The sequence below is a fragment of the Pristiophorus japonicus genome, chromosome 19 (genome assembly GCF_044704955.1).
Source record: "Pristiophorus japonicus isolate sPriJap1 chromosome 19, sPriJap1.hap1, whole genome shotgun sequence".
Lineage (NCBI taxonomy): Eukaryota > Metazoa > Chordata > Chondrichthyes > Pristiophoridae > Pristiophorus > Pristiophorus japonicus.
This window is the reverse complement of record NC_091995.1, coordinates 46,515,222-46,533,231: the sequence shown is the minus strand read 5'-3', so window position 1 is coordinate 46,533,231 and position 18,010 is coordinate 46,515,222. Positions and strand designations below refer to the sequence as shown.

Here is an 18,010-nt window from a genome sequence, read left to right as displayed (position 1 = left end):
AGCAGATGTAAGGCCTGCTCTTATCAGTGTAAAATTTTTCAATACTGGGAAAGATATTAAAAACATAACGTAAACATTGCAAATCCTGTTGAATCAGGTAAGTTTATTTTTAGACCCTTGAAAGTAAGTAAATTTATTCGTAAAAAAATAAAAAATGTTGTTTCAAATAATTAATTACATTCAATTTGCATTAATTTGACATATGTGATGTTTTTTTGTGTTTATATGTTTTGCGGGGTGGTGGGGGGGGGATTACCATTCATACTTATGGTTGTTCCTTATATATGGAATCATCAAAAGTCTGAATGGGAATACCCCTACTCTGGTAGCTTGAGCAGGCCCACGTGATCCCATTGATGAGTACGGAACCCTTATGATCCTGGGATACGTGTGCTTCCATGAAGACCTTTACATAGAGCGCCAGGACCAGAAGTATCCAAACCTCCAGGATTACCAGGTAGATTTGCAGAAATGTTTCAGGTCGGAAGCCCCCAATCTCAAAATCTGGGCCCATGTGTAGTAACATTCCAACCAGGCTGTCCTCTTCAACACACAACTGGTTACTTTTCTGCTGCATTAATTTTCAAACAAAGGCATGGACAAATACAAAGAGAACCCCATTAATATTATAACTATTATATAGTTAATGTCGTCATTACTATGGATATAATTGAATTCAATGACATTTCATGGTCATGTGCGGCTAAGCATTGAGAAGATTTATTCAAATGACAGGGCCACATATCTTCACCACTCCTCCTGGTAAGCACTTTAACCATTTATGGTGATGGTTCTTCACTCTCACCTTCTGATTTAATTTCACACTTCTCCCTCTTACTCTACCTCCATCATGATTCACTTTCTGTCTTAATTGTTTCTCTTCTACGGACTGTGCCAAGTCTGGCTAAACAACGAGAATCTAATTCGTGGCTGCCATTTGAGAAACAACTCTGCTGGTGTTCTATCAGTAGTTGTATGAGGAGTATTACAAAAAGTAATTAGAAAATTAACCAATTTGTGGTCCAACGACAACTGCCGTTTCTTTGGATTTGGATCCAATATTTCCTTGAAAGGAGCACGCTGCCCATGGCCACTACTCGCAGCTCCTGTTATGGCCCCGACCTGCCGCTGATGGGTCTCTCACAGGTCGGGGCCTGCACACTGCCCATGACAGCCATTCGCCACTACTTTTATAGCCCTGACCTGCTGCTGATGGTCTCTCGCAGGTCGGGGCCTCCACGCTTGGTTGGATGTAAACCATCTTTGTCTACTGTGTGCCCTATGTATTCCACCGAGTTTTGAAATAACTCTCACTTGCAAACAGTGAATCGCACTCTGTGCTTTTCCAGCTGTTTGAACATTTCATTCAACATGTTATTATGGATTTGCCTGTTTGGTACTGAAATGATTATATCATCTAAATAACACACTACCTCTTCAATGCCTTGCAAAATCTGTTCATCGTGCCTTGGAATATGGCTGGGTGGAAGACACTCCAAATGGTAGCCTATTAAATTGTTATAGGCCTAGATGAGTATTTATAGTCAAGCATGAATTGGACTCCTCATCTAGTTCAAGTTGTAAGTAGGCATTTGTAAGATCTAACTTTGAGAAATCTATCCAACTGTCAGCATTGTGAACACATCTACATTTGGCAATGTATTGGGGAGACTACCCTCTAGAACTTGGTTTATGGTTACTTTATAAACATCATATGACCATACCTTACCTTCTGACCTAGGTACAACAACAATGAATGTATCCCAATCACATCGACCTATCTTAGAGAAAAGGTTCTCAGTCACTAGCTTTTTGAGTTCTTGCTCAACTTTCTCCTTGAGAGTATCTGGTACAAGACGTGGCTTGCAGTAAACTTGTCTAGCATCCTTCTGTACTCTGACACTCGCCTTGAAGCCTTGGATCGGATTGCCTGTTTCACAGAACACCTTTGGATACTTCTTGATAACATCATCCTTCGATGCAAATCTCGTCTCAACATGAAAAATCGTATTCCAATCCAGCTTCAGTGATCCAAACCAATTTCTACTTAGCAAGGCAGGCTTGTCTCCTGCCACCATGAAGAGAGGTAAGCTGGGAAATTAATCCTTGTATTTCACCGGTACTGTGACATGTCCTACCACAGGAATGTTCTTTCCTGAGTAGCCTCGCAGCTCTACCTTGGATTTCTCCAATCGGAAATCACGCAATTTGTCGAGATATAGTGATTCCGGTACTACACCCATGGATGCACCAGTGTCGATTTCCATGGGTATTTTCGTTCCTGCAATGTCTATTTGGATGATGATACTTCGTGAATCGCTGTGAGATACCTTTGTGGTCCTGATGACGTGTATCTCCAAAACCCCCTCCTCGTGTTGCTTTTCTTCCATGCTATGTACTCTCTGGGGATTTCTTCTTATCACCTTGAAAGTTGGTCAGTTGGCATGTCTTGGCAAGATGCCCAGTTTTCCTGCAGAAGACACATTCTGCCTTCACATATGGACAACTTTGAGCAATGTGTTGTCCCTGGCATCATTTCAATGCATGATTATCTTGGCCAAGTGCTGAGGCTTTGGGGCCCAACTGCATTTTATTTTTAACCTGCAGGCGATTCACCTCGGTTGTCTGACGACTGGAAATGATACAAAATTCTCGGGAATATTGGTCAGCCATATCCATTGACATGGCTGTCTGACAAGCTAAATTAAAAGTCAAGTTAGAAGATGTCAACAACTTTCGTCTGATTGCTTCATTTTTCACCCCAAAAACAAAGCGGTCATAAAAAGCTCGGTCCTGAAAGTTTCGGAAATGATAGTGAATGCATAGCTCTTTTAATGCTACAATGTACTCACTAATACTCTCGCTGGTTCACTGATCTCATATTACAAAATGAGAACTTTCAGCAATTTCCAGAGGCTCAGGCCTGTCGTGCAGTTCTAACTTGCTTAAAATTAACATAAGTGATGTGTCCTTTGCCTTGACGGGAACACGCACATTTTTCAGAGTTTCATACACCTCTGGGCATGCTTTAGTCAGGAAAATAGCCCGTTTACTTTCTAAAATCCCCCGATTACTGTTTTCATCATCGGGGGCTTCGATGGTACTATTTGCGATGAAAAACATTTCGAGCTTCTCGGTCACGTTAAAACGGATTTTTAGCTGTTCTGCAACACAAATGACCTCTCTAGTCTCTCTGTTGTTTGACTGGATTCATCCACCAACAAAAATTTCAGTGAGGGTCCCCAATGCGGAATATTCTCTACGACATCACAAACACACAGAATTCAAGATAACTCTTAACACAGGAACCTATCTGATGCCTTTATTTATTTACAGCAATGGCTGCATTACCACAGTAGTCTACGAGGTGGATCAGTCGTCCACTAGATGGAGTGATATATTACACTGTCACCATAAATGATTAAAGTGATTATCAGGAAGAGTGGTGAAGATATGTGGTCCTCGCACACATTTGGTCAAAATGCTTGATCATGGACAGGTTAGGTTTGTTCACATTGATCATATTTTACCTACAGATGTGGAAGGAGTTGAATGTTGGAATGATTCGATTATTTCTGACTCATCAAATCGTTTTGTTGCAAGTAGAGTACCAGCAGGTGTGCTTGTGATGTAGCAGAGAATATACCACAATTATATGACTGTGGTCTGCACAGTTCATGTCGTCATTACTATGGGAACAATGGAATTGAATGAAATTTCATGATCATGTGTGGCTAAGTGTTTCAGAGGAATTATTCAAATGACATTCGAGGGGACACATATCGATCTAACTGTTAATCTCTCTTTTACCTCTGCACAAGGTCTGTTCATACTTTCAGAAATCTAACATTTCTGCATATCTGTGGCCTGCTGAGCTGTATACAACTGACTATATCACTTTCTTTGTGTATCTGAATGCTCTTCGATCTCACCTGTAGCATTGAGGTGCTTAATATAAATTAAATATAGCATAAATTAAAGAAGATAGAAAATATTCTTGGTGTAACTAGGATCGAGAGAAAGCTAATCCATCATAATGATGTACATTTATTCCATCAAATGCCTCGCATTAAACTATAAATAAATATCGTCAGCTTCAAGAGTCTTGTACCATTGCTATGGGAAATCAGGTGTCGAAATAGTTTGTTTGGAACGTATGATGACATTAATATTCTTGACTCCTTACTCTTTCAATGGAGAATAGCATTGCAAAATATCCCTGATGAGTAGGGGTGAATATTACTCGCCTTCATTTTTTTTTTCAAATGACAGTAACTAATGAGAATTATTGTGTAATGTCCATGTGTCACTTGAGGTTTCTCTGAGATATAAATAAGACCTGAATTTGAAAGCAGAAGTTTTTCAACGCAAACTGGCAACTTCGTTTTTCTCACACAATGGAAAGGCCGATAATCATACAGATAGAAAACATTTACTATCCGATTCTTGCAATAGTTGGTCTTCCTGGTGAGCCTCTTACAATCATTTAATGCTCATCTTCAACAGTGCTTCACTGTGTCACTGTTCCTGCTGTCGTGTAATGATATTACCTGTTTGTTTTGATGTGTTTGATTTGCAGAAACTGATTATCGGCATCACAGAAGTAAACCAAATGACTCCAAGATTCTGTCATATTTTTAATGTAACAACTTCAGTAGAAGCACAATTTACTCTGACTACTTAAATTCAGCAATTCAGTAGATATGTCTCGGTCTTAAAGGACAGTCTTGTAGTTTTGTGTCTAAGACAAGTATTAGTATCGGATCCAGTTGCCAAACCAGCAATTGTTAAAGGGATTTCAGGAGGCTGCTAAAGAAAAGACAAAGGAAATTTTCTGTTGTATATTTGTGACCCAGAAGAAACTGCCCCACAAAACATTCCCTCGCACTGCTGGCGTATTCTCGCCTCCTTGGGATAGCATTCCGCCCATTAGCAGATTAGCATTGGAACCGAATGGTTCCCCGTACTTCCCAACTGGCAGCAGCTCAGGACGCCCTTCCGCCGCATGCAGCTAGCCAGCAGCGGGTAAACAAGGCTGGAAACTGAACCTCAGGCGCTGAAATTGGTCTTCCTCAGCAGCGCGAGACGGACTCGGAGGGAATGGGCCGCTCATTTTACACCCGGTCTGATGTTGGTTTTCTTTGAGAGAAATCCGCACATTGTGAAGCAGACTGTCTATTCGCTATGAGTTTATTTTGCACTACTGGCGAAGAACAATTTCACCACTTACATCTGGCATGCCTTGCATGCAGAAACCTCTTAGGATGAAACTCGAAGTTGTTGGTGTATTTATAACATAACTATAGACTATGGTATACATTTTGGTCTACAACACCTCGTCATTTTGAGTCACATTTGTAAAGCGCGGACTGGTGCGGGGGAAGTCAATCTAAATATAATTTGTGTCCATGGCCATTAATTTTCCGAGTTGGGACGGCAGCAATGAGCTTCTATCGCTGCTACTGGCCATGGAAACCCGTGGGTGCAATGGCCACTATATGTTTGTGTCAGGCGAAGTCATTGATTGCTGGCAACTATTAGGTAATAGAGCTTATGGAGAACCTGAAGCGCTTGATTCTGAAACTGTGATATATTGTGTTACCTTAAGCTGGAGTCAGTTCTGAGGCTGCAAAACAAAACGAGATAAGTGCGACTAAAGCTGTTGCTGATTGTTGTAATTCTAAATGCAAGTGGTGATTTCTCTGGTAACCATGGGATAGATTTTAGTCTTTACATCCGGGGTGTTATGCATCGTCTGGGCTAAGCACAAAATGCCAAATCCTCTGCGGAGGACATGTTTCCCTAAAAACAGCGGATTGTCCTCCATTACTACCAATGGATGAAATTCGGGCGATTTCTGATAAAATTTGTGGCCACAGCTAACACATTTGCCTTCTTATATACAGGGGTAGACTGGTATTAGCAGAACATAAGAACATAATAATATAAGAAATAGGAGCAGGAGGTGGCTATTTGGCCCCTCGAGCCTGCTCCGCCATTCAATAAGACCATGACTGATCATGGATTCAGCTCCACCTCCTGCCCGCTCCCCACAACCCTTTACTCCCTTATCGCTCAAAAATCTGACTATCTCCGCCTTATTCAATGACCCAGCCTCCACAGCTCTCTGGGGCAGAGAATTCCATAGATTTGCAACCCTCTGAGAGAAGAAATGTCTCCTCATCTCGGTTTTAAATGGGTGACCCCTTACTCTTAGACTATGTCCCTTAGTTTTAGTTTCCCCTATGAGTGCAAATGTCCTTTCTGTGTCCACCTTGTCGAGCTCCCTCATTATCTATCGTGTATGCCTCTCACACCCTTCGATATTCAGTCCCATTGACTTCAATAGAACACAATATCAAGGGAGGGGTATAACAGGCGGTCGATGCGATACCATCCTGTTCAGCGCTACTGCCCAAAACAAATTTCTATCCCACAGAGCGGGCTGATGTTTAATGCCCAGGCGATGAAGACTACAACCTATCCCACGTTTCTGTGTATGGTAGAAATAGAGTGACTCCAATAGAATGTCCACTGGTCTGCTCCAAAGTCCCACCACAGCCTCGAAAAAATATCATTGTAATCCAGGAGAAACAGTGTAAAGGGTTAAGGTTATCAGAGGAGATCTGCCGATCCCTCCCCAGTAATTGTATTCAATAATGTTGCTGCACACACTACATCCCTGATGCCCTGGTCACTTCCACCTCCAACAATGCGATGAAGGTCACGTGAGGTTTACAATGGGCAAGGCACCTGTTCTTTACATTATCATCCATGTGTTAAAGGTGAAAAGTTCCCTCTTTGCTGCTTGTTTTTTCTCCCCATTTGTTAACCTAAGAAATAAATAATTCAAAGCAATAATAAATGTTAATTCATCTGTCGGTAGATTTTTTTTAAACATTGTTTGTTACTGAAGTTAGTTCATACATCAGGCGCAAAACAGGAAATAGATCTATTATGAGATGGTAATTATATGGGTTGTCCATATTGTCAGAGAGATTTCCTGCTCTATGTTTCTACAAGGTGCAGTTCCAAAAGCTTAAATATCTGCTCCTATTAGCGATTTGGGTCTGAGACAAGAGCTATTGGTTTTTACATTATTCGGCTAAGACTAGACGCTAAAGAACAGTTTATTTGCCATACACAGTGGACAATATTTACACTTTGATTAAAATACACAGCTCGGAATAAATCTGGGAGGAATGTTGAGAAATTCTTTAAGACGGTCATCTCAAGTAGCAGCAGGTATCTGGGGGTAGACATCCTTGGGCGGAATGACCTGTTATATACCCCTCCCAATATTCAGCTCCATTGGTCTAAGGAAATGGACATCGAGCGGGCAGCCCCCGCATTACCCCCTCGGTGATCCTGCGTTTATTTACACAGCATAGTTATTATTTCCGGAGCGCGATTTGTATTAATAGCTATTGTACAATTTTAATGAACTAAATTACAAATGCGCTTTAAATGTTTGCATCTGAGGCAAACCAGTGTCCACTTTTCTAATAATATCGGATATGTCATAAAATTCCCTCTGTCCATGCTCAGGCTCATATATCGCTCGTCATTTAACTGGTTGCTTTGATGTAAGATATTCGGGTGACATATAGTTGGGACACAATCCATAATAAAATGTTTTTTATTATATTGTGTATATGAAGCAATGTGTCACTGAGAAAGCTTTATTTTCTGGTCCTTTGCTGAGAAAAAGCACGGGAAGGACACCTGGTAGGAATTGGAACCTGCTCTCCAAAGATTGAACGATTGAATATTGCATTCAGAATCGTGCTATCGCCCTGAAACCTACATTGTATGATTATTGAGAATATTTGCAATAAGCAGATACTGGGGTAAATTTTCAACCTGAAGTTTCGCTTAAAACTGGCGATCAGGGTTTGGCCATCCGATATTGTCTGTCAGTGGCTCCACAACGCCGGTTTACACCAGGAAGGACAGATGGAAAGCTTCACCGTGATGTGTCTGGAGGGACAGGGATAAGCAAATCAGCTGCCCTTGTTGCACCTAGCTGGACATTCCTTTATGTTGAAGTGAAAGAAAATTAAACTCAGGTGGATTCAATTGTGGCCACCAGTCGGAAAAGCCCATTGTTGGCCCAGTGGAAAGTTGAAAATCAAACCATTCACTGCAGCATTTTGTTCCTTTGAAGTAACTCAGAATAAGTTAGCGACGTGTACGCATGAAAAAATGTATCTTCTAAGAATTACTAGTATCATCTGATCGATTGGGAGAAATAAAGAGAGAGAGATCTGAGTGATAAGAAACCTTTCCATGAATTTCATACACATTTATTTCGACTGATCATCCTGTCAGGTTGGAGAGAGTTAGTAATTTGATTTCCTCTTTTTTGCAACTAATTTGGTGACAATCGTCATTCTCTCCCGTGGAAAGTGCGGTCTCTCCAAATGCATCACCCGTTTCCTGGTGGCCATGGCAGCGGCTGATCTGATGGTCCTAATATTTGAAGTGGTTCTGTATGAGATGAAAGATTCTTATTTTTCACATTCATTCCTGAACTATACTCCGATTTCTAGTCTCAATCTCGCCTTACTTTTTGTTTCCATTGATTGCTCTGTCTGGCTAACGGTGGCTTTCACATTTGATCGATGTGTCGCTATTTGCTACCAAACGTTACGAACAAAATATTGCACCGAAAAAACTGTGGCTGTGGTGATAACAGTGGTGTGTTCATTAAGCTTATTAGAAAATATTCCAATCTACTTTGTGTATGAACCACGGGAAATAACTGACAATGTACTATGGTCCTGCTATGTAAAATCAAGTTTCTACATCTTACCCATATGGGTAGCATTTTTGTGGTTGGAAACAATTTTAACCCCATTTGCTCCATTTGTGTTGATCATGCTGCTGAATGCCCTGACCATCAGGCACATTGTATTGGCCAATAGAGTGAGGACGGGACTTCGAGGAAACATCAAGGTTCAGAATCACAGTGATCCAGAAATGGAGAACCGAAGGAAATCGATCATTTTACTCCTCGCTATATCTGGCAGTTTTATATTGTTATGGATGGTAATTTTCATAGTTTTCACATGTGTGCAATTTACAAGTACTCAATTTTTAGAAGTAGATTACAGCAACTCTTTTACCATTGCAGAACTATCTGGATACATGCTGAGGTGTTTGAGTTCTTGCACTAACAAGTTTATTTATGCAGTGTCCCAGAGCAAATTCAGAGAACAATTGAAGAATGTGATTAAGCGTCCCCTTGCTCTCATTGCTAATTTACTGAAATGAGTTAAATTGCTTCACAGAATTAAAATGCAATTACATCCATCGTAAACGAGGAGAAGTTGTTTAATTGATAACAGCACACAGGAATCTCCAAAAGCAAATGGGGTTGTCATCGGGTCCCCATATTAGATCAAAGATGCTTGGGTATTATTAACATTTGCGACATTGTAAGACATGCAATATCAGACCTGAACAAATACAAAACAATTTTTCAGATCCGAAATAAAATCAATTAGACAAATATATCTGTTGCTTTCAATTGATCTAAACTCTACAGCAGTTTCGTTATCCCTCAAGCCCCACTCCCGTCAGTAACACATGTAGTTATTTGTTGAAACAGCTAACTGTTCCCCACAACTGATTAATTCTGTAAATAATCCCCTGTGCATTTTATTCTTTCAGTGATAATGTCCTGACTGAACTGCCATTTTTTCCCCAAGCTATAAATATACAACGTTTGCTCATAATTTATATTAACGATTTGGACTTTAGTAACAAAAGCTCAATTTCTAAATTTGCGGACGACAACACATTCTGGAAGGAGATAGTAACTGCTGAGAGAGACTGCAACAAATTACAAGAACACATCATAAATGTGTAGCGGTCATTTAATTGCCAAATTAATTTTAACAGATAAGTGTGAGATTTCACATTTGGGTAAGAAAAATTAGGAGGTGAAATATTGCTTGGAAAATAAGAATCTAAATGGGGTAGTTGAACAAAGAGGTCTGGGAGTACAAATGCACAAATCACAAAAAGTTGTGAGGCAGGACCATACTGCCATAATAAAAGCAAACCAAGCACTCTGGTTTATTTTCAGCGGGATAGAATTGAAAACAAGAAAAGTTATGCTAAACTTGTATGGAACCTTGATTAGACAACACTTGGAGTACTCTGCACATCTCTGGTCATCATATCTTAAAACAAAATATAGCAGCGCTGGAGAGTGTGCAAGAAAATAAAAGGATATTTCAAGAACTGCGAAGTTATTCATATCAGGAAATGATGAACAGGCTGGGTCTCCTTCTACTTGTGTTTCCTAACAGAGGGCTTTGAAATTAGGAAAGGTTTTGATAGAGTGAGAGGCGAATAATATGGAGGCATTTAAGGGAAATCTAGATAAGCATATGAGGGAGAAAGGTATGGAGGGTTTTGCTGATCGACTTAGATCAGAAAGGATGAGAGGAGTTTTGACTGGAGCCAAAACGCCGGCATGGACAGCTTTGACCAAATGGACGATTTCTGTGCTGTATATTTTATGTAATTCTATGTAAACCCAGAGTTCAGATCTCAAGTCAGCATTAGAGATAAGGCAAAACTAAGAAGTTAAGTCACAATGGAAATTAACTTAACGTCAACAAAACGAGATGTGGACTGACTCCATTGCTTGTAAGGCAATATATTGGTCTACATATCTGGGTTCCTTCCACTAAAGTTGCCTTCTTTGATCTACAACTAGAGAGATTAAATTAGCCGACTACATCGGGTCTCAGTCCATATCCATTCGCTTTAAAACTAGGCTGTTCTCTTCACTAAACATCATTTTTTCCAACAAAGGCCCAAAAAAGCAAAGAAATCCCATCAGATTCTTCTTGCACAGACTGTCAGGTCTGCACAGTAAATATCATCACTGGCGTGGTGATTTTTCATAATAGCAACAATAGAATTCGAGCAATGATGCAGTTTGGTTAATATATAATCATATTTTCCCTTCCTATTTGAAAACATGCAAAGTAAAACTCAAAAAATTTTTAATTTTGTAACAACATCACAGCAAACAAATTCCATGAATCTTTCCGAACATGCACAATTTATCATCATTATAGGCAGTCCCTCGGAATCGAGGAAGACTTGCTTCCCCTCTAAAAGTGAGTCCTTAGCTGGCTGAACAATCCAACAGGAGAACCACAGTCCCTGTCACAGGTGGGACAGATAGATGTTGAGGGAAAGGGTGGGTGGGACTGGTTTGCTGCAAGCTCTTTCTGCTGCCTGCGCTAGATTTCTGCATGCTCTCGGCGATGTGTCTTGAGGTGCTCAGCCCCCTCCCACTTCCTCTGCTTAGGACAATCTTTGGCAAGGGACTCCCAGGTGTCAGTGGGGATGTTGCACTTTTGCAGGGCGGCTTTGAGGGTGTCCTTGTAATGTTTCCTCTGCCCACCTTCGGCTCATTTGCCGTGAAGGAGTTCCAAGTAGAGCGTTTGCTTTGGGAATCTCGTGTCTGGCCTGTCCAGCGGAGCTAATCAAGTGTCGTCAGTGCTTCAATGCTGGGGATGTTGGCCTGGCCGAGGACACTAACGTTGCTGTGTCTGTCCTCCCAGGGGATTTGCAGGATCTTGCAGAGACATCGTTGGCAATATTTCTCCAGCGACTTGAGGTGTCTACTATACATGGTCCAATCTCTGTGCCATACAGGAGGATGGTTATTACTGCAGGCCTGTAGACCAGCTTGGTGGCAGATTTGAGGGCCTGGTCTTCGAACACGTTTTTCCTCAGGTGGCCGAAGGCTGCACTGGCGCACTGGAGGTGGTGTTGAATCTCATTGTCAATGTCTGCACTTGCTGATAAGAGGCTCTGGAGGTATGGGAAATGGTCCATGTTGTCCAGCTCGGGCTGTCGATCTTGATGACTAGGGGGCAGTGCTGTGTGGCAAGGACAGGCTGGTGGAGGACCTGTGTATTATGGATTTTTAGTGTAAGGCCCATCTTTCGTATGCCTCAGTAAATACATTGACTATGACTTGGAGTTCAGCCTCTCTATGTGCGCAGACATAGCTGCCGTCCACGTATTGTAGCTCGATGACAAAGCCCGGGGTGGACTTGGACCCGGCCTGGAGACAGTGAATGTTAAACAGGTTCCCACTGGTTGGGTTGTTTAGTTCCATTGGTAAGGATCACGGCCTGCATGTCGTCGTGGAGCAGGCAGAGGATGTTGACAAAATTTTACGGGCATCCGAAATGGAGGAGGACCTCCATAGACCCTCGCGGTTGACAATGTCAAAGACCTTTCTAAGGTCGAAGAAGGCCATGTTGAAGGGCTGGCGCTGCTCGTTGCATTTTTCCTGCAGCTGTCTCACTGTAAACATCATTTTATGAGGGGCCGCTAATATCATTTCAAAGAGAGAAGCGGAGAAGATTTCCAAAAATAATGGAAGGGAGCTGAGACGAATTGTAATGGCTGAAATCGCTGCCCTCACTTGGATCAGCTATCTCACTTCCAACTGGCATTGTTAATTTCGGGAACACGTTTGGAAAGTTTATTTAAATAGCATTCTAATAACACAAAGTGGACAATCTAACTTTTCTTTTCAAAACTGTGAGCTCTTTCCGCCATCCGCCAAACACCCCCTCGCAACCCCAGTGTCTGCTGCTGTGAGAATCGGAATCCCTTTGGAAAACAATCTGAATGTACATCATAATTTTAATATAAATCGCAGCAAAATTCATCGTTGACCAAATGGTGAAATATCCAAAAAGGTGATGAGCATTCGGGGAATGTTCCATATTTCTAAAAAAACTCGGCTTCAGGCAGGGCTATTTGCCATTGACCCGAGGGGTGTTACCGGGTCCCGCTTCAAATTCCGGCTACACTGCCGGCGGGAAGATTCCCTTTTGACTTCCAAATCTTTAGAATTTGACGGCCATAATTTCCCATAGCCCTTCCCAACGCCAACTGAGATGTTTGTACACATTTATCTTCCTCGCACTTGGTATATATCAGGCCAAACCCGGTTTCCATCCTCTCCTCCCAGCGCCTGTTGTTGCTGAAATCCAACATCTCAGCATATCCCCGGGGCTGCTCAGCTGTATACAACTGACGAAATCACTTGCTTTGTGTATCTGTGACTTTAAGGAATCAAGGGATGTGGGGTTTGGACTAGACAGTGGAGTTGAGTTTGAAAATCAGCGTCTGCCCTACTCGTGCTTCTAATACGTTAGTTCTTATGTTCTAATAGATTCAATGTTGTTGGAAAGCAACAACCTCACGTTCCACAGAAAGTCTGACACTATTCTGATATGGACATATCTGACCATTCCAGAATTTCCAACTATACCCCAGTGTGGGCACACCATCACCATGGATTTCAGAGGTCCAAGAACCAGCACGTTGAGGTGGTTCTTGACTTTGTGCAATGTAGGAAAGTGAGTGATAATGAATGAGCCGTCTAATTTACATCTCTCCTGGTTTTTATTTCTATTGACTTCAATTGAATTAAGAATTGGGAGAAATGCAAAACCTGCTGCCGATTCGCTTTCACCCATTTTACACCATCACAGCAAGTCAAAATCTGCAACAATATCTATTTCTGTTCCGATGTGTTCACGCAGTCAGTAATTACAATTATCGTTCCATTAAAGCCAATGAAAAGGGGGGATCGGACGGGGTGTATAATGGGAGGTGCGTTGGATATCCCCCGGTTTACAGCATTGTCAAAGCTAATATTACACCCTGTCTGACTTCAGTATACATTGCGTGGATTTTTGCTTTTAGTTATGAAAACAGACTGTAGCGTTCTTTTAAAACTCACTTGATTTTTGTTTACATTGAAATCAAAGGAAAAGAAAGTCCAGGGCTGTGTAAACAGGGGGCTGACCACTAAAAGCCGGTTTCTGTCCGGCAGTAAAGGTGGAAATTCACTCCTAGTGAAGTCTATGAGAAGTACAATCGGCTGGGGTGCAAAACTGGTCTGTTCACTTCCAACAATGCAAATTAATATTTACCCAAAGTCTCGTCTGCAAAATGAAGAGATACTCCATCGTGACCTGTGGCACCACCACTGTTCAGTACATTCCTACTCTGGGTGTCCACGAGGCTCGATGGTCAAATTAGCAGTGAAATTGTTTACCACCACAGTCTCTAACATCACGGTTCGGCATATCCCGCAATCCTCCATCACCATCCAGCCAGGAGGCCAACACGTGTTTAATGCTGAGTTTTGAGAAATGTGCGTCAGGAACACCATCCACATTTGATGAAAGACAAATGTGTTACTTTGTTCCTGGGATGTGGGTGACGCTGGCAAGAACACATGTATTACCCAGTACTAGTTTCCCCAAAAAGCTGCTATGGGCAGTGATTTCAATCAGGGTTGTTTCAACTTTGGGCATTTGCTAAAAAATGGGCAAAGTCGAATTGACCGCCCATTTTGCGCTCGCCCGATTCCCCGACCATTGACTCCAGTGGATGGACAATGGGCAACGGTGTATAAAGGATGGATAATTTGATAGCATTCATTTTACACAATGGCCCAAAGTTAAAATGAACCCCAATGTGCTTGTTAATGCGAGCAGACTGATTAATACACTGTGAATCCTCACATGATTAGATTACAGAGCCTTATCAATCAGACTATTTGTAGTAAAGGCATCAAGTCTACGACAACGCGATAGAGTGAACAGTGGTGAAGACATATTTATGAAATATCGGGAGAGCTGTATAACAGATCACGGATCCGCTTTGGCCTGTTTCACACTATCGCCACACTAACATTAACCACCGATGTGTGTTCTCTGAATCGGTGGTGACGATCTTTGCAACTGTGTGGATATAAACTGATGCAATCTGGAGACAATCACTTCATGCCACCTCAGTTTATTGTTTCCTTGAACTAATTGCCATCATAAATTAGATAGTGTGTCCTCATACTGTAATCGCGTTGCCAGGATTTTCCGGCTTAAACACTGTGAAAAAAGCAAGGATTGAGCCACAGCAACAGAAATAGACAAATCGGTGTGATTCTCCACACGCTGCTCATCCCAGTCTTACACCTACAGTCAGTCACTTTCGCTTCTTTTCTCTTGCAGCTAATTTATTGACGATTGTGATTCTCTCCCGGGGAAAGTTAGGTCACTCCAAATTCATCACTCGCTATCTGATCGCCATGGCAATCGCGGATCTCCTGGTCATGATATTTGACGTGATACTGTATGCGATCAACGATATTTATTTCCCATATTCTTTCCTGAACTATACTTCCGTCTGCAGAATCAATCTCACTCTGATTTATTGTGTCATTGACTGCTCAGTCTGGTTCACAGTGATTTTCACCTTTGATCGCTTTGTAGCCATTTGTTGCCGGAATTTGAGAACTAAGTGTTGTACCGAAAGAACCGCAGCTATCGTTGTACTGACAGTTTGTGGACTGAGCTTTTTAGAAAATGTTCCAATTTATTTTACATATGAACTCCGGGAAATAATTGACAATACCTGGTGGGTCTGTATTATCCAGTCCAGCTTCTATACCTCTCCCGCCTTGATGGCCAATCTGTGGTTGGACAGCATTTTAACCCCATTTGCTCCATTTGTTTTGATTTTCCTCCTCAATGTTTTGAACATCAGACATATTTTAGCAGCTGTTATTCTCCACAGGATAATACAAGGCAGCAATGGTTAGAATCACTTTGTTCCGGAGATGAGGAATCGAAGGAAGTCGATCATCTATCTCTCAGAGCAGTTGAAGGCATTCAAGGAGGAGATCCGGAGGGTTCAGGCCAAATATGTGCCCTTAAAGAAAAAGGGTGGGACTAATACTAGAGCCCTCTGGATGTCTAGGATCATACAAGGTACGATAAAGAAAAAAAAGGGAAGCTTATGACAGATAGCAGAGGCCTTGACCGTCATTTTCCAGTCCTCTTTGCATATGGGCATGCTGCCAGAGGACTGGAGGACTGCTAAGATGGTACCCTTGATAAGAAGGGAGCAAGGGATATGCCGAGTAATTACAGGCCTCTCAGCCTAACTTCAGTGGTGGGAAATGTATTGGAAAACATTCTGAAAAACAGGATAAATCTACATTTGGAAAGGTAAGGATTAATTAGGGACAGTCAGCACGGATTTGTTAAAGGAAGATCGTGTTTGACTAATCTGATTGAATTTTTTGAGGAGATAACCAGGAGAGTCGATGACGGTCGTGCATATAATGTAGTGTACATGGACTTCAGCAAAGCTTTTGATAAGCTCCAACATGGTAGACTGTTCACAAAGGTTAAAGCCCATGGGATCCAGGGCAAAGTGGATAGTTGGTTCCAAAATTGGCTTCGAGGTAGGAAGGAAATTGTAATGGTCGAAGGATGTTTTTATGAATGCAAGAATATTTCCAATTGGGTTCTGCAGGGCTCAGTACTGGGTCCCTTGCTTTTGTGGTAAATATCAATTATCTAAATTTGAATATAGGGAGTATGATTAAGAAGTTTGCAGATTATACTAAAATTGGCTGTGTGGTTGATAATGAAGAGGAAAGTCCTGGATTTAGGAGGATAGCAATCTACTGGTGAGGTGGGCAGTGTAATGGCAAATGGAATTTAATTCAGAGAAGTTTGAGGTAATGCACTCTGGGAGGGCTAACAAGGAAAGGGTATACACATTAAACAGTAGGGCATTTGGAAGGATAGATGAACAGAGGGACCTTGGAGTGCTTGTCCACAGAACTCTTTTTGGGACAAAATTAAAACATAAAATCATTAAATCGTGTCCCCTCGATCTGGGGGGTGCACCAACATTTCCAAGGCCCTTCTTTTTGTGTTTTTTTTGTTTTCTTTTGTTTTTTTGTTTTTTTTAAGTTTTTTTTTGGGCACTAAAATCATATATTTTTCCTCCAAGTGCCCCCTATAAAAGGGGAGGGGGCACTAAAAACACCGGCAATTAAAACAAATTAAACTTTAAAACATAAAATCAAATTAAAATTTGGTTGCCGGGCATGATGATGCACTCCAGTCCCTCCGGTGCCCACCTCTCGCGGAAGGCCGCGAGCATACCGGTGGACACCGCGTGCTCCATCTCCAAGGACACCCTGGCGCAGATGTACGCGCGGAAGAGAGGCAGGCAGTCAGGTTGAACGACCCCCTCGACCGCCGCTGCCTGGACCGGCTGATGGCACCCTTGGCCGTGCCCAGGAGCAGTCCTACGAGGAGGCCCTCGGACCTACCCGCTCCCCTCCGCACAGGGTGCCCAAAGATCAGGAGTGTGGGACTGAATTGCATCCAGAATTTCAGGAGCAGCCCCTTTAAATAATAAAACAGGGGCTGCAACCTCGTGCATTGGGTAAAAACATGGAACACGGACTCTTCCAGACCGCAGAAATTGCTGGCGGCCTGGGAGCATGTGAACCGGCTTAAAAATTTATTGCACGGGACTGCTCCGTGCACCACCCTCCAGGCCAAGTCCCCGATAAATACGGGGAGGACTCCCATGTAGAGTGCCCTCCACCGGGGACCCCCGCCTCCTCCGGACGGCAAGATGTTACGCCATGGCGTGTCCGGACGGCAGGCGAGGATGGCAAAGTTGAGAGTGTGCAGGAGAAGCCCGTACAGGAAACCCCTTCGCGCAGAACTGAAAGCACGGAGGGGATTTCCTCGAGGCGGCTCAAGTTGTGAGGTGCCAGCTCCCGAGGGAGGTTCCGGGGTTTGGCGCCGATGAGGAATTCCGTCCGGACAGGGGTCAGTTCGGACGTGATCTCCCCACGTGCTTGAGCCTCCTCGATGCACCTAACGGAGTCAGGGCCCAGAGCTGTTTTTAGCGACACGATGGCATCGGCCGTGCGGCGGACGTTGGCGGAATTTAGGCACCGCGCCAGCATGTCTGGCGCCATCCAGCCCGCTCCTCCGCCATCGAGCAGGTCCCTGACCCTGGTCACCTCACCAGCCACAGCCCTCTCGTCCGACCGCCACCTAAAACCTCGGTCGTGGAGGTACGGATTCCCGAGCAGCGGCTCCTGCAGGACAGCCGCCACTCCAGCCGGTGG

General features: G+C 42.8%; 1 protein-coding gene and 1 pseudogene across 1 annotated transcript; both read left to right on the top strand.

Annotated features, from left to right (window-relative positions):
• LOC139230206 (nuclear factor 7, brain-like) overlaps nucleotides 1-18,010 on the top strand; it is a 926,603-nt pseudogene that overhangs the window by 733,259 nt on the left and 175,334 nt on the right.
• LOC139230445 (probable G-protein coupled receptor 139) lies at nucleotides 4,398-9,276 on the top strand. The gene is made up of 2 exons (XM_070862277.1): nucleotides 4,398-4,467; nucleotides 8,372-9,276. Exons 1-2 carry the CDS (start codon nucleotides 4,398-4,400, stop codon nucleotides 9,274-9,276), a joined length of 975 nt encoding a protein of 324 aa, XP_070718378.1.

Coding starts and splice junctions, on each gene's coding strand:
- LOC139230445 (XM_070862277.1), top strand. CDS start 4,398: ATGGAAAGGCCGATAATCATACAGATAGAAAACATTTACTATCCGATT. Junction 4,468..8,371: donor TGCAATAGTTGGTCTTCCTG/GTGAGCCTCTTA, acceptor TCTTTTTTGCAA/CTAATTTGGTGACAATCGTC.